Source organism: Bactrocera dorsalis, chromosome 2 (genome assembly GCF_023373825.1).
Source record: "Bactrocera dorsalis isolate Fly_Bdor chromosome 2, ASM2337382v1, whole genome shotgun sequence".
In the NCBI taxonomy this organism is placed as follows: Eukaryota; Metazoa; Arthropoda; class Insecta; order Diptera; family Tephritidae; genus Bactrocera; species Bactrocera dorsalis.
The window spans coordinates 62,141,479-62,154,683 of record NC_064304.1 but is presented as its reverse complement, the minus strand read 5'-3'; the positions used below and the strand labels follow the sequence as shown (position 1 = coordinate 62,154,683).

The 13,205-nt window shown below is 37.3% G+C and overlaps 2 protein-coding genes across 2 annotated transcripts in view; both read right to left on the bottom strand.

Annotated features, from left to right (window-relative positions):
* LOC105233445 (FERM domain-containing protein 8) overlaps positions 1-13,205 on the bottom strand; it is a 201,604-nt gene that overhangs the window by 59,296 nt on the left and 129,103 nt on the right. The gene's annotated exons all lie outside the window — the stretch shown is intronic.
* On the bottom strand, positions 9,042-10,113 carry LOC125776677 (uncharacterized). The gene is made up of 2 exons (XM_049450199.1): positions 9,881-10,113; positions 9,042-9,810 (listed from the first exon to the last, which is right to left on the bottom strand). The coding sequence occupies exons 1-2, from the start codon at positions 10,111-10,113 to the stop codon at positions 9,042-9,044; spliced, it is 1,002 nt and encodes a 333-aa protein (XP_049306156.1).

Genomic DNA, 13,205 nt, shown 5'->3' with positions numbered 1-13,205 from the left:
TTGCATAGCGTAAAGAAAACACCATATGAGATGTGGCATGACAAAAAGCCAACTTTGAAATACCTTAAGATATTTGGTTCAACAGTATATGTTCACAATAAAGTGAGAAAGCGAAAATTTGATGAGAAATCAATTAAGTGTATACTTGTTGGATATGAACCAAATGGTCTCAAATTGTGGAATGTGGAATCAAGAAAGTTTATGACAGCTAGAGATGTTGTGGTGGATGAAACGAATGTTTTAAATTCTAGGACTGCAGATAGCTGTCCTGAACAGCTTGAGGACTCTGTCATGGAACTTGAAAGTAATGATCAAGTTGAAGGCTCTGTGTTGAAAAATGCGGATAAAGAGCAAACAGTTGAAACTTTGTATGAGAATACAAAGAATGAAGAGTCAGTTATTCCATTGGGAATGGAAGGAAATATTGAGAAATCTGATATTTTAAATACAGATGAGCAGCCTAGTGAAAATTCCACAAATCTAGATAACGCCGATCCAGTTATAAATACTGGAGATAACTCGCAACATTCTGACGTAATCAGAAGAAGCGAAAGATTAAAAGATAAACCTAAATTGTCATATAGATTATTAGAAAAATGCCTAATGAATGCTCACACATGTTTCAATAGTATTCCAACTAGTTATGAAGAAGTAAAACATCGAAGTGATCGAGTTTATTGGGAAAAAGCAATTCAAGATGAATTGCAATCACATTCTGAAAATAATACTTGGTCATTAGTAACAAAACCCGATAATAAAAATATTGTTGATTGCAAATGGGTGTTTACAACAAGATGAATGTGGTAATTTAGTTAGATACAAAGCCAGACTTGTAGCACGAGGCTTTACCCAAGAATACTTAACAGATTATGACGAAACATTTGCACCTGTTGCACGAATATCTAGTTTTCGCTTAATGCTAGCGCTTTCAAACCAATATGGTTTAAAAATGCATCATATGGATGTAAAAACTGCATTTTTAAATGGAATTTTAAAAGAAGAAATTTATATGAGAGTTCCTGAAGGGTTAGTACATAACGATAATACAGTCTGTAAATTAAATAAAGCTATTTATGGTCTTAAACAAGCTGCTAGGTGCTGGTTTCAAATGTTTTGAGGATTCTTTAAAAGAAGTAGGATTTGTAAATACAGGAGTCGATCGTTGTATTTACATAAAAGACAAAAGAGATATTTCTAAAAATATCTATGTATTATTATATGTTGATGATGTTATAATAGTTACTGAAAATATTGTTACAATGTCTAAATTTAAATCATACCTAATGAGTAAATTCAAAATGATTGACTTGTTAGATATTCGATATTTTATAGGAATAAAAATAGAGAGAACAGAAGATCAAATGTATATGAGTCAATCAGCTTATATAAATAATGTGTTAAGTAAATTTAATATGCAAGATTGTAAACCTGTCAGTACACCACTTCCCAGCAAAATAAACTATGAAAATTTAGCATCAGATGAATTGATTGATGCACCATGTCGGAACCTGATTGGTTGCTTAATGTATATATATATATATGTATATATATGTATATATACATAATGTTATGTACACGTCCAGACTTAAGTGCATCAATAAGCATATTGAGTCGCTATACAAATAATAATAATAAGGAACTATGGCAATGCCTAAAAAGAGTTCTGAGGTACCTAAAGGGTACGGTTGATTTAAAATTAAACTTTAAGAGAAATCTTAATTACGAAAATATTATTATTGGATATGCAGATTCTGATTGGGCAGGAAGTGAAACAGATAGAAAAAGTACAACTGGTTTTCTATTTAAAATGTTTGAGAGTTGTTTGATTAGTTGGTGTACAATGAAACAAAGATCAGTAGCAGCTTCTTCGACAGAAGCAGAATATATGGCATTATTTGAAAGCGTGAGAGAGGCATTATGGTTGAAGTCGTTAATCTCTGAAATTAAACTTAAATTGAATAAGCCAATAAATATTTATGAAGACAACCAAGGATGCATAAACATAGCCAATAATCCGACTTGCCATAAACGAACAAAGCATATAGATATAAAATACCATTTTACTAGGGAACAAATCGAATGTAAACTTATATCTATTGAGTATATCCCTACAGAAATATAGTTGGCCGATGTCCTGACAAAACCATTACCTACAGCTAGATTTATTCAACTACGGCAGCAACTGGGACTTAACGAATAAACTTCATTTTCACAATATGGATATTCTGAACAATTCATAAATTTTTGAATATAAAATATATTAAAATGAATTTAACTTAAGATTTTTGAACTTTAATGAACTTAATTTTGCTTTTGAATATAAAATATGTTAAACTTAGTATATGAATTTATATTATTATATATAATTATTAGTATTACTAATTTTGAATGGTCTGATTAGGTTTTACTGGGTTTTCCTAATCCTTTGCAGCAAATGCTGGACCATGAATAATTGTATCTCCCCAGAAAGCACATGCTCGTCGTATAATAAATTTTGTAACTCTTGAATAACATTTAAATTTTTTTTCATTGAAACTTTTGAGGAGGTGTGTTGAATATGACCACTGTAAACCAAATGTAGGCAAAAGTCTCCAATGATAAAATTAACGGGAAAGAATACACATATAGTATGTGTACATATGCGTATGTATAATTGTCTGGTATGCTGCAATCGGCATCTGTCTTTATTATAAGTTTTAGTTTGCGTTAGTCGGCGAGCGTGTGCAGACGTAAAACAAAATAAATTAATACTTTGAATTTCATATATCAAAAGAGTGTTTTGATTTAATTGTCTATGGGTTTACTGTTTTCATATAATCTGTTGGTATAATACAATATTTGCAGCAAACAGATTTTCGCAGAGTTGTTGAAATTTAGACCAATTCGCCTTGTCCAACAGAAATTTTGGCTTCGCCGACCCTTTTCTGGATAAACGGGTTGATAAGTGGGTTATAATGGGGAAGTGATCGCTGTTATACAGATCAGATAGTGTTTGGCTGTTAAGTTTGGGGGCGATAGCAGCAGAACAAATGACGAGGTCTACATTCGTGAACGAATTATGTGTAGAAAAATGCGTAGAAGAACCGTCGTTTAAAATTGTCAAGTTTTCCGCTAATACATAGGCTGCTATATATATTTCTGGACTAGGCAACACTAAGTGTTGCCAGGTGCAATCTGACATTTCCATTGGAAAGTTTGACATTTTTTAGCATAACATCACTCAGAATGTTTTGTCATTTAATCGTGAATTGTTTTATTTACAGGGAATTAAAAAATTCATCTCGGCCAAAAAATGGAATTAACTCGTGAACATTTTCGTGCGATCATTTTTCACAAATTTCGACATGGATTATCACGACAAGAGTACATCGATGAACTAAAATCTTTGTATGGCTATGGAGCACTATCCTATAGCACTGTGAAAAACTGGTACAACGAATTCAATCGTGGTCGACGCACGCTCACAGACGAATTCCGTGAAAGTCGTCTAAAAACAGCCGTTGTGCCAGAAAACATCGATGCCGTACGTGAACTGATAATGCAAGACCGTCATGCAACATACCTTCAGATAGAGGCATGCCTATGCATTTCTCCCACCAGCATACATTCGATATTGCATGAACACCTGGCCGTAAAAAAGGTTTGTTCTCGTTGGATCCCGCACAATTTGACAATCGCTCAAAAAAAGGCTCGTGTGGATTGGTGTAAAGAAATACTGAAAAAATACGATCGCGGTGCTTCATAAAACGTTTATAAGCCCGAAACAAAACAGCAATCGACCCAATTGGGTCTTCCCAGACGAGCCAAATCCAACGAAAAAAAAAAAACATTTTCGTGGATAAATAAGCCAATTTTAATTATTAGGCCAGAAATATATATACAGCCCACGTATCAGGTCTTCAATGATTTTACCTCTTTGGTTAGTACATGTGGAACCCCAAAGAGGGCTCCAGGCATTGAAATAGCCAAGTATAAGTACGGGTATTTGGATAGGTCCGATTATATCGCGTAGTTCTTTTATATTAAAGTTTTGGTGTGGTGGAATATATATTGTAAGGATGGTTAATTTAAAACCAATAAATATTTCTACTGCTATTGTACTGCTATTGTAGAAATATTAAAACATGTAGGGAGAATTTGTGTGGGAAATCTTTTTTTATTAAAGTAGCAACACCTCGTGGAGGATGGAGCCATGTGTAGAAGTTCACGCAAGTGAGGAAAGTTCTCTGATCGCCATTCACTTGGGAGTGGCCAGAAACGATTCTTTTGCATATGACTCAAGCAGCTCACGACTTCCGGTCTTTGACCAAATATCCTCTGGGTAGCCTAAGAATATCCGTTTGAAGGCGAGCTAAAATGAGAAGGCGAAACATCCCCTGCATAGGGTTGTGCGCTGGGTTTGGGACCCGCCACGTAAAAAAACACCCCCAATGAAAAAAAACTACAAGCCTCGGATGAGTGACCCCCCTTTTGATGACGACCATGGCAAACGAAATAAGGACTACGAATTGAGGGCATGCACCTGGAAGGTCCGGTCCCTTAATTGGGAAGGTGCCGCTGCCCAGCTGGTTGATGTCCTCGTGAAAATAAAGGCTGACATCACCGCCGTCCAAGAAATGCGATGGACGGGACAAGGACAGAGACGAGTAGGTCCTTATGACATTTACTACAGTGGCCATATAAAGGAGCGCAAGTTTGGTGTGGGATTCGTGGTGGGAGAGAGACTCCGTCGCCGAGTACAATCATTCACTGCGGTGAATGAACGTCTAGCCACAATCCGCATCAAAGCGAGGTTCTTCAACATATCGCTGATTTGCGTTCACGCCCCGACGGAAGAGAAGGACGATGTGACCAAAGATGCCTTTTATGAGTGCTTGGAGCGCACTTATGAGAGATGCCCCCGCCACGATGTCAAAATCGTGCTTGGCGACTTTAACGCCAGGGTGGGCAAAGAAGGTATCTTTGGCAGTACGGTCGGTAACTTCAGCCTCCACGACGAAACATCGCCAAATGGGTTGAGGCTGATCGACTTCGCCGGGGCCCGAAATATGGTTATCTGTAGTAATAGATTCCAGCATAAGAAGATACATCAAGCTACCTGGCTGTCTCCGGATCGAAAAACCACCAGCCAGATCGATCATGTTGTGATAGACGGAAGACACGTCTCCAGTGTTTTAGATGTGTGTGCGCTCCGAGGTCCTAACATCGACTCGGACCACTATATTGTTGCAGCCAAAATTCGGACCCGCCTCTGTGCAGCAGAAAACGCACGCCAACAAACACAAGGAAGGTTCGACGTCGAGAAGCTGCAATCACAACAGACAGCCGAACGTTTTTCTACTCGGCTTGCACTCCTGCTCTCTGAGAGCACTCATCAACAATTCGGTATAAGGGAACTGTGGGACGGCATTACAAACTCCTTACGTACAGCTGCAACCGAAACCATTGGTTTTCGGAAAGTGCAAAAGAACAGCTGGTACGACGAGGAGTGCCGTGTCGCAGCGGAGAGAAAACAGGCTGCCTACCTCGCAACGTTACGATCGACCACAACACGTGCGGGATGGGATAGATACCGAGAGTTGAAGAGGGAAGCGAGACGCATTTGTAGACAGAAAAAGAAAGAGGCCGAAATGCGTGAGGTCGAAATGCGTGAGTACGAAGAACTTGATAAGCTGGCCGACAGGGGTAATGCTCGAAAATTCTACGAAAAGGTGCGGCGGTTTACAGAAGGTTTCAAGACCGGAGCATACTCTTGTAGAACCTCCCAAGGTGATCTAGCCACCGATGCCCAGAGCATACTTAAATTATGGAGGGAACACTTCTCCAGCCTGCTGAATGGCAGTGAATGCACAACACCAGAAGAAGACGAACCCGATACCCCAATCGATGACGATGGAGCAGACGTTCCATTGCCCAACCACGAAGAAGTTCGAATAGCAATTGCCCGCCTGAAAAACAACAAAGCAGCGGGGGCCGGTGGATTGCCGGCCGAGCTATTTAAATACAGCGGCGAAGAGCTGATAAGGTGCATGCATCAGCTTCTTTGCAAAATATGGTCGGCCGAAAGTATGAACAACGATTGGAATTTAAGTGCGCTATGCCCAATCCATAAAAAAGGAGACCCCACAATCTGCGCCAACATCCGTGGTATTAGCCTCCTCAACATCGCATATAAGGTTCTATCGAGCGTATTGTGTGAAAGATTAAAGCCCACCTGTTGACGGTGATTGATTGGACCTTATCAGTGTGGCTTCAGACCTGGTAAATCAACCACCGACTAGATATTCACCATGCGCCAAGTCTTGGAAAAGACTCGTGAGAAGAGAATCGACACTCACCACCTCTTCGTCGATTTCAAAGCTGCTTTCGACAGCACGAAAAGGAGCTGCCTTTATGCCGCGATGTCTGAATTTGGTATCCCCGCAAAACTAGTACGACTGTGTAAACTGACGTTGAGCAACACGAACAGCTCCGTCAGGATCGGGAAGCACCTCTCCGAGCCGTTCGATACCAAACGAGGTTTCAGACAAGGCGACTTCCTATTGTGCGACTTCTGCAATCTGCTTCTGCAGAAAATTATTCGAGCTGCAGGACTTAATCGAGCGGGTACAATCTTTTATGAGAGTGTACAGCTGCTGGCGTATGCCGATGATATTGATATCATCGGCTTCAACACCCGCGCCTTTAGTTCTGCTTTCTCCAGACTGAGCAAGGTAGCAACGCAAATGGGTCTAGCAGTGAACGAGGGCGAGACGAAATATCTCCTCACATCAAACAAACAGTCGTCGCACTCGCGACTTGGCTCTCACGCCACTGTTGACAGTCATATCTTTGAAGTTGTAGATAATTTCGTCTATTTAGGAACCAGCATTAACGCCACCAACAATGTCAGCCTGAAAATCCAACGCAGGATTACTCTTGCCAACAGGTGTTACTTCGGACTGAGTAGACAATTGAAAAGTAAAGTCCACTATCGACGAACAAAAGCCAAACTCTGTAAGTCGCTTACAATTCCCGTCCTGCTATATGGTGCAGAGGCTTGGACGATGACAACAACCGATGAGTCGACGTTGCGAGTTTTCGAGAAAAAAGTTCTGCGAAAGATTTATGGTCCTTTGCGCGTTGGCCACGGCGAATATCGCATTCGATGGAACGATGAGCTGTACGAGATATACGACGACATTGACATAGTTCAGCGAATTAAAAGACAGCCACTACGCTGGCTAGGTCATGTTGTCCGGATGGATGAAAACGCCGCTGGAAGCGGAGGAAGACCTCCACTCCGTTGGAAGGACCAAGTGGAGAAGGACCTGGCTTCGCTTGGAATATCCAATTGGCGCCACGTAGCGAAAAGAAGAAACGTGTAAGCGGTGTCTACGCCAATTAAGAAGAAGAAGAAGAAGCAACACCTTGTTTGTTAGTATGATTTTGTGTTAAGTTGGAGTAATAAACAGGGTATTGTTTGGGTACAGTAGCTGCGGAATTAAATAAAAGGTGTGTTTCTTGTAGTGATATAACACTTGGTAATTGTTCTTTTATGAGTAATTCTAGGTCAGTGTGTTGTAGAATCCGTTCATATTGTTCATATTCCATTGGAGAAATTTGAACATTTATTAATAACACTGGATCACAAATTTGAATTTGTTTTTTGTTCCACGGATGCCACTATCCAATTTGTATGTGAAATGGCTCGCTGATTTCGAAAATCGAGTAAATTTTTTTTTATGGATACGTTTTTGAGATATTTGCAATTTACCGTTATTCGACCAAAAAGAAAGGTGTCTTCATTTAATCATGTATATCTCACTTACCAGTTGAGCAATATTACTGCAAATCATAGAAAATAAAAGTGAATAAAATTTCCTAAAAATATTGTCTATTCCATTTTTCCATAGGCCTTATAATTTCTGAGAAATTGATTAACCACTTCGTGTTTTTACATTTTTTTATGAAAAAATTAAAAAAAAATAAACTTTGGCAAGGAAAAAATTTTAAAACAAAAGATATTTTTAAATTTTTTTTTATTTTATATGAAGTCCTGTTTCTTTATAAAAAACTAAGCTACCAACGAATAAAATCCATGGATAAATAGGAAAGTTGTACATGATCAAATAATTATATCCAAGTCGGGCAAAGTCAATGTATGCATACGTATATGCGTATGTAGTGTGTAAAGTAGGGGTGGGATATCTAGCTATGCGCTGTTTCTGTTAAATAAAAAGTCAGTTTTCATGTTGTTTTTAGTTTTTATAAACTCATTTATTTATATATTAGTAATATATATTAAAACAATGTGTTATTTTTGTCTTAAGTTGATGTTCTTACATTATAGTCGAAATGATTATGTGTTTTGCTTTGTCGTTTATTTAGTTTAGGATCGGTTTCTCTTATGAGAAACCAACAGTAGTCACCCATCATACCGACGTCCCAGAAACCTTGGTATCGATTCTCAATTAATTTCATTTGCTGGTGAAACCTTTCGCCATGCTCGTCACTTTCGTCTCCGAGATTTGCCGGAAAAAAACTTAAATGGGAATGCAGAAAATGAATTTTTAAAGACATATTTACGCCTGGAGAAAAAAGAAAATGTAAATATGTAAATTATAAAATTTTATATAATTCAATTAAATAAGTTTTGAATAATCACCCATTTCGGCATAATTTTTGATTAAGTCGCTCACTATCTTCTCGTAGCTTGGACTTTTGTGGTTACAGAGAAAAGAAGAAACGACCATTTCGAAGGAATCCTACGCTGCTGCCTCAACTGGTGACAATAGTCATTTGAATTGGTCATTATTTATCAACTTTTTTATTTGGGGTCCAACAAATATACCTTCTTTTATCTTGGCCTGGGAAATATTTAGGAAAAAATTTTGCTAATAATTGAATGCTTTGCCTTCTTTGTCCAACGCCTTAACAAAATTTTTAATGAGGCCGAGCTTGATGTGCAATGGCGGAAGAATGATTTTTTCTTTCTTACAAGTGGGACGTATTTGATATTATCCACACCAATTGTAAATTCAACTCTTTCCTGCCAATCGTTAATGCAATAGTGGTCTATCCCATTTGCAGAGAAAGCAGCAGTGTTTTGTGTAGCCACTTTGTAGACCGCATAACATTCCAACGACTTTAAGATCGGCACATATTTTCCAATCATGCTCTTCATATTTGATGAATTCTAACAATTTATCCATTACCTCGTATGTTTCCTTCGTGTTTACTGCATGCGCGATCGGGATTGAGGGCTTTTTGTTGCCATTATGCAGTAATACGGCCTTCAAGCTCAGTTTATTGCTGTCTATGAACAATCGCCACTCCTCGGAATCATATGGTTGACCAAACTCTTTGAATAATCCTGGAATGTCTTTGCAATAGCATACATTATCTTCCTTCATATAGGGTTTGGCAAATGGTTCGTGACGATTTCTATAATATGTCACCTTAACATGGGGTGACACGAATTGAAATTGTTGCATACGAGAGGCATGTAGCTCAGCTTTTTCCTTGGATAATTCCCAATCTCTAATCCAATCATTTAGTTGAGCTTGTGATAGAACGTTTCTCTCGTTTTTCATTAAAAATTCATTACAACTTGATTTCCCATATTCAGATGATACTGCTGTTGACAACGAAACTGGATACGCAACTTCAGCTGAATGTGGAACTGGCAATGAAACGGTAGGTACGTTGGCATAAATCACTTTTCTTGATTTTCCAAAGCCAAGTACTTTTGTCATACAAATATAGCAATCTTCTGTGTGGCATGTAGGTTCTCGCCATATCATTGGTACATTAAATTTCACGTATCGCCTGAAAAAGAAAAAAATTAAAAATTACTATTAAATGAAAAGAAGCATAGTTTCATAATTTTAATACGTACTTTGTTGATCCTGATTCCCATTGAACCAATATTATTTGACACAAGGAACACAAAATATTCGGAGTCCATGGTTTATCAATATTTTTAGGCTCAATACCAAAATATTTTGGATATATAGATTGGATCGAATCTCTAAACTGCCTCCGATGCCGTACAAGAGTATATTCACCGCATATGTAACAGAACATATCCGGGTCGTTGGTACACTCAAATTCTCGCGTACGTTTACTCATTTTATTTTTAAAAACAGCTCACGGTTTCTTATATTGTAATTATAAACTGCAACCGGCGAACCTTACAGATATTATGAACTTTCAAGGGGCATTTATCCTTATATATAGCTTGATCGCGAAAAAATAAAAAAAGGCAAAACCTACCTATGTAAACAAAAAAGTTCCTTCATATTAACGAGCCGGGAAAAGAAAATACTCGTACTACCTGCTGTTGATGTTGGCCTTAAAAAAATTAATGAATTTACCAAGATATGTGTGTGTGCATGTAGGTATGTATGTTTGAATTAAATTTATTTGCATTAGGAATTTTCCGCAACTAACGGGTGATTTTTTTGAGGTTAGGATTTTCATGCATTAGTATTTGACAGATCACGTGGGATTTCAGACATGGTGTCAAAGAGAAAGATGCTCAGTATGCTTTGACATTTCATCATGAATAGACTTACTAACGAGCAACGCTTGCAAATCATTGAATTTTATTACCAAAATCAGTGTTCGGTTCGAAATGTGTTTATCGACAAATTTTGTTCAGCGATGAGGCTCATTTCTGGTTGAATGGCTACGTAAATAAGCAAAATTGCCGCATTTGGGGTGAAGAGCAACCAGAAGCCGTTCAAGAACTGCCCATGCATCCCGAAAAATGCACTGTTTGGTGTGGTTTGTACGCTGGTGGAATCATTGGACCGTATTTTTTCAAAGATGCTGTTGGACGCAACGTTACGGTGAATGGCGATCGCTATCGTTCGATGCTAACAAACTTTTTGTTGCCAAAAATGGAAGAACTGAACTTGGTTGACATGTGGTTTCAACAAGATGGCGCTACATGCCACACAGCTCGCGATTCTATGGCCCCGTAAGTTGGCCACCAAGATCATGCGATTTAACGCCTTTAGACTATTTTTTGTGGGGCTACGTCAAGTCTAAAGTCTACAGAAATAAGCCAGCAACTATTCCAGCTTTGGAAGACAACATTTCCGAAGAAATTCGGGCTATTCCGGCCGAAATGCTCGAAAAAGTTGCCCAAAATTGGACTTTCCGAATGGACCACCTAAGACGCAGCCGCGGTCAACATTTAAATGAAATTATCTTCAAAAAGTAAATGTCATGAACCAATCTAACGTTTCAAATAAAGAACCGATGAGATTTTGCAAATTTTATGCGTTTTTTTTTTAAAAAAAGTTATCAAGCTCTTAAAAAATCACCCTTTAATTACCCTTCGAAAATCTGCCTGTATACCAGGGGTTTCGAACCTGACACCTCTTGCTTTCGATGCAAACTACCTACTACAACAGTATTTGAGTATTACTGTTCTAAAAGTATTATTTGATTTTTTTTAAACGAATAGCGTTATTAGTTTATTCTAATGATATTCGAAAACAATCCCACCCTTACTTTACACACTACATACGCATATACATACGTATACATTGACTTTGCGCGACTTGGATATATTTATTTGATCATGTGCAACTTTCCTATTTATCCATGGATTTTCTTCGTTGGTAGCTTAGTTTTTTATAAAGAAACAGGACTTCATATAAAATAAAAAAAAAAATAAAAAAATATCTTTTGTTTTAAAATTTTTTCCTTGCCAAAGTTTATTTTTTTTAATTTTTTCATAAAAAAATTTAAAAACACGAAGTGATTAATCAATTTCTCAGAAATTATAAGGCCTATGGAAAATTGGAGTAGACAATATTTTTAGGAAATTTAATTCACTTTTATTTTCTATAATTTGCAGTAAGATTGCTCAACTGGTCAGTGAGATATACATGATTAAATGAAGACACCTTTTTTTTGGTCGAATAACGGTAAATTGCAAATATCTCAAAAACGTATCCATAAAAAAAAATTATTCGATTTTCGAAATCAGCAAGCGATTCCACATACAAATTGGATAGTGGCGTTCATAGAACAGTTTTGCTGTAAACCAGTGTAATATGAGTGATTGAGAAAAAGGAGAGAAGGGATAATGAGAGTTATTGATCTTCATGGTCAGATGTGGTAATTATATGAGGAGAGACATATTTTGAATAAGTAGGTGGAGCGGGATCGATATTGTCTGTAGAGAGAGAGAGAGAGAGTTTGGATGTTAGGAGAATGTGTTGTGGATATTTTAGGAATGAGCGGTATGCTTATTTTGGTTGGGTTTGTTTTTAATACGCTTTTATTAGCTTCACTTGTATGTATGTATGTATGTTTGTAACTTTTTTAAGTGGTACTGAAACGTGGAATATTTGAGCGACACTGTAGGAAGGCAATAGTAAGTTTAAGCAGCTCACCAAAAAGATGCGCTTAAAAGTATGCAACATCTATATAAAACTAGTTTTAGTGACATTTATAGCGTGATTCTGTAACCAGTCTCTAGTCTCTATTTGAGACATTTTGAGGCAAAGTCTCAATTTGAGACTAGTTACTATTCACTAAACAGTCTCTAGCGTTAGTCTCAACATATTGAGACCTGGTAGTTAGCCGGTCACAAAACTAAAAAGAGCTCTTGTCTGTCATTTTGAATATACTGAATAGAGATCATCATAGATATTAATCGATTGTCGTATTTTTATATTTTGTAAGCAACTCAAACACGAAAAAGTTAAAAATGAATAAATTTTACATAAATTTCGTAAATATTATGAAACAAAGTCAACATATATTTTCATTTTTATTGATAACTATGGTTTTTGACGATGTTATAGATATTTTAATATTTGTTATCGACATATTTATTTCCATTCAAGTGTAAAAACATCTCTGAGTGATGAAATGTAATAGATTTTGTGACTGTCACTTACAGAATAGCAAAATCGTCTCAAGTCTCAAAAATTGTCTCTAACTTAAAATCTCAAATTTAGAGACTTGAGACTGTCTCACGTTACAGAATCGCACGGTTAAATAGCATACTGATTTGAGCGTCGACCGTTTATAAGATGCAAGGGTGTACAGTAGAACATGCAGTAATTTATCTGGTCTCTCGACTGTTTGCTGCTGGACAAGCTTATGTAGCACTTAGTCGTTGTAGATCTTTGGACTGTATTCGAATTGAAGAACTGGATTGTTCAAAGTTGACAGGTAAAACCCCATGTAACAGTGAA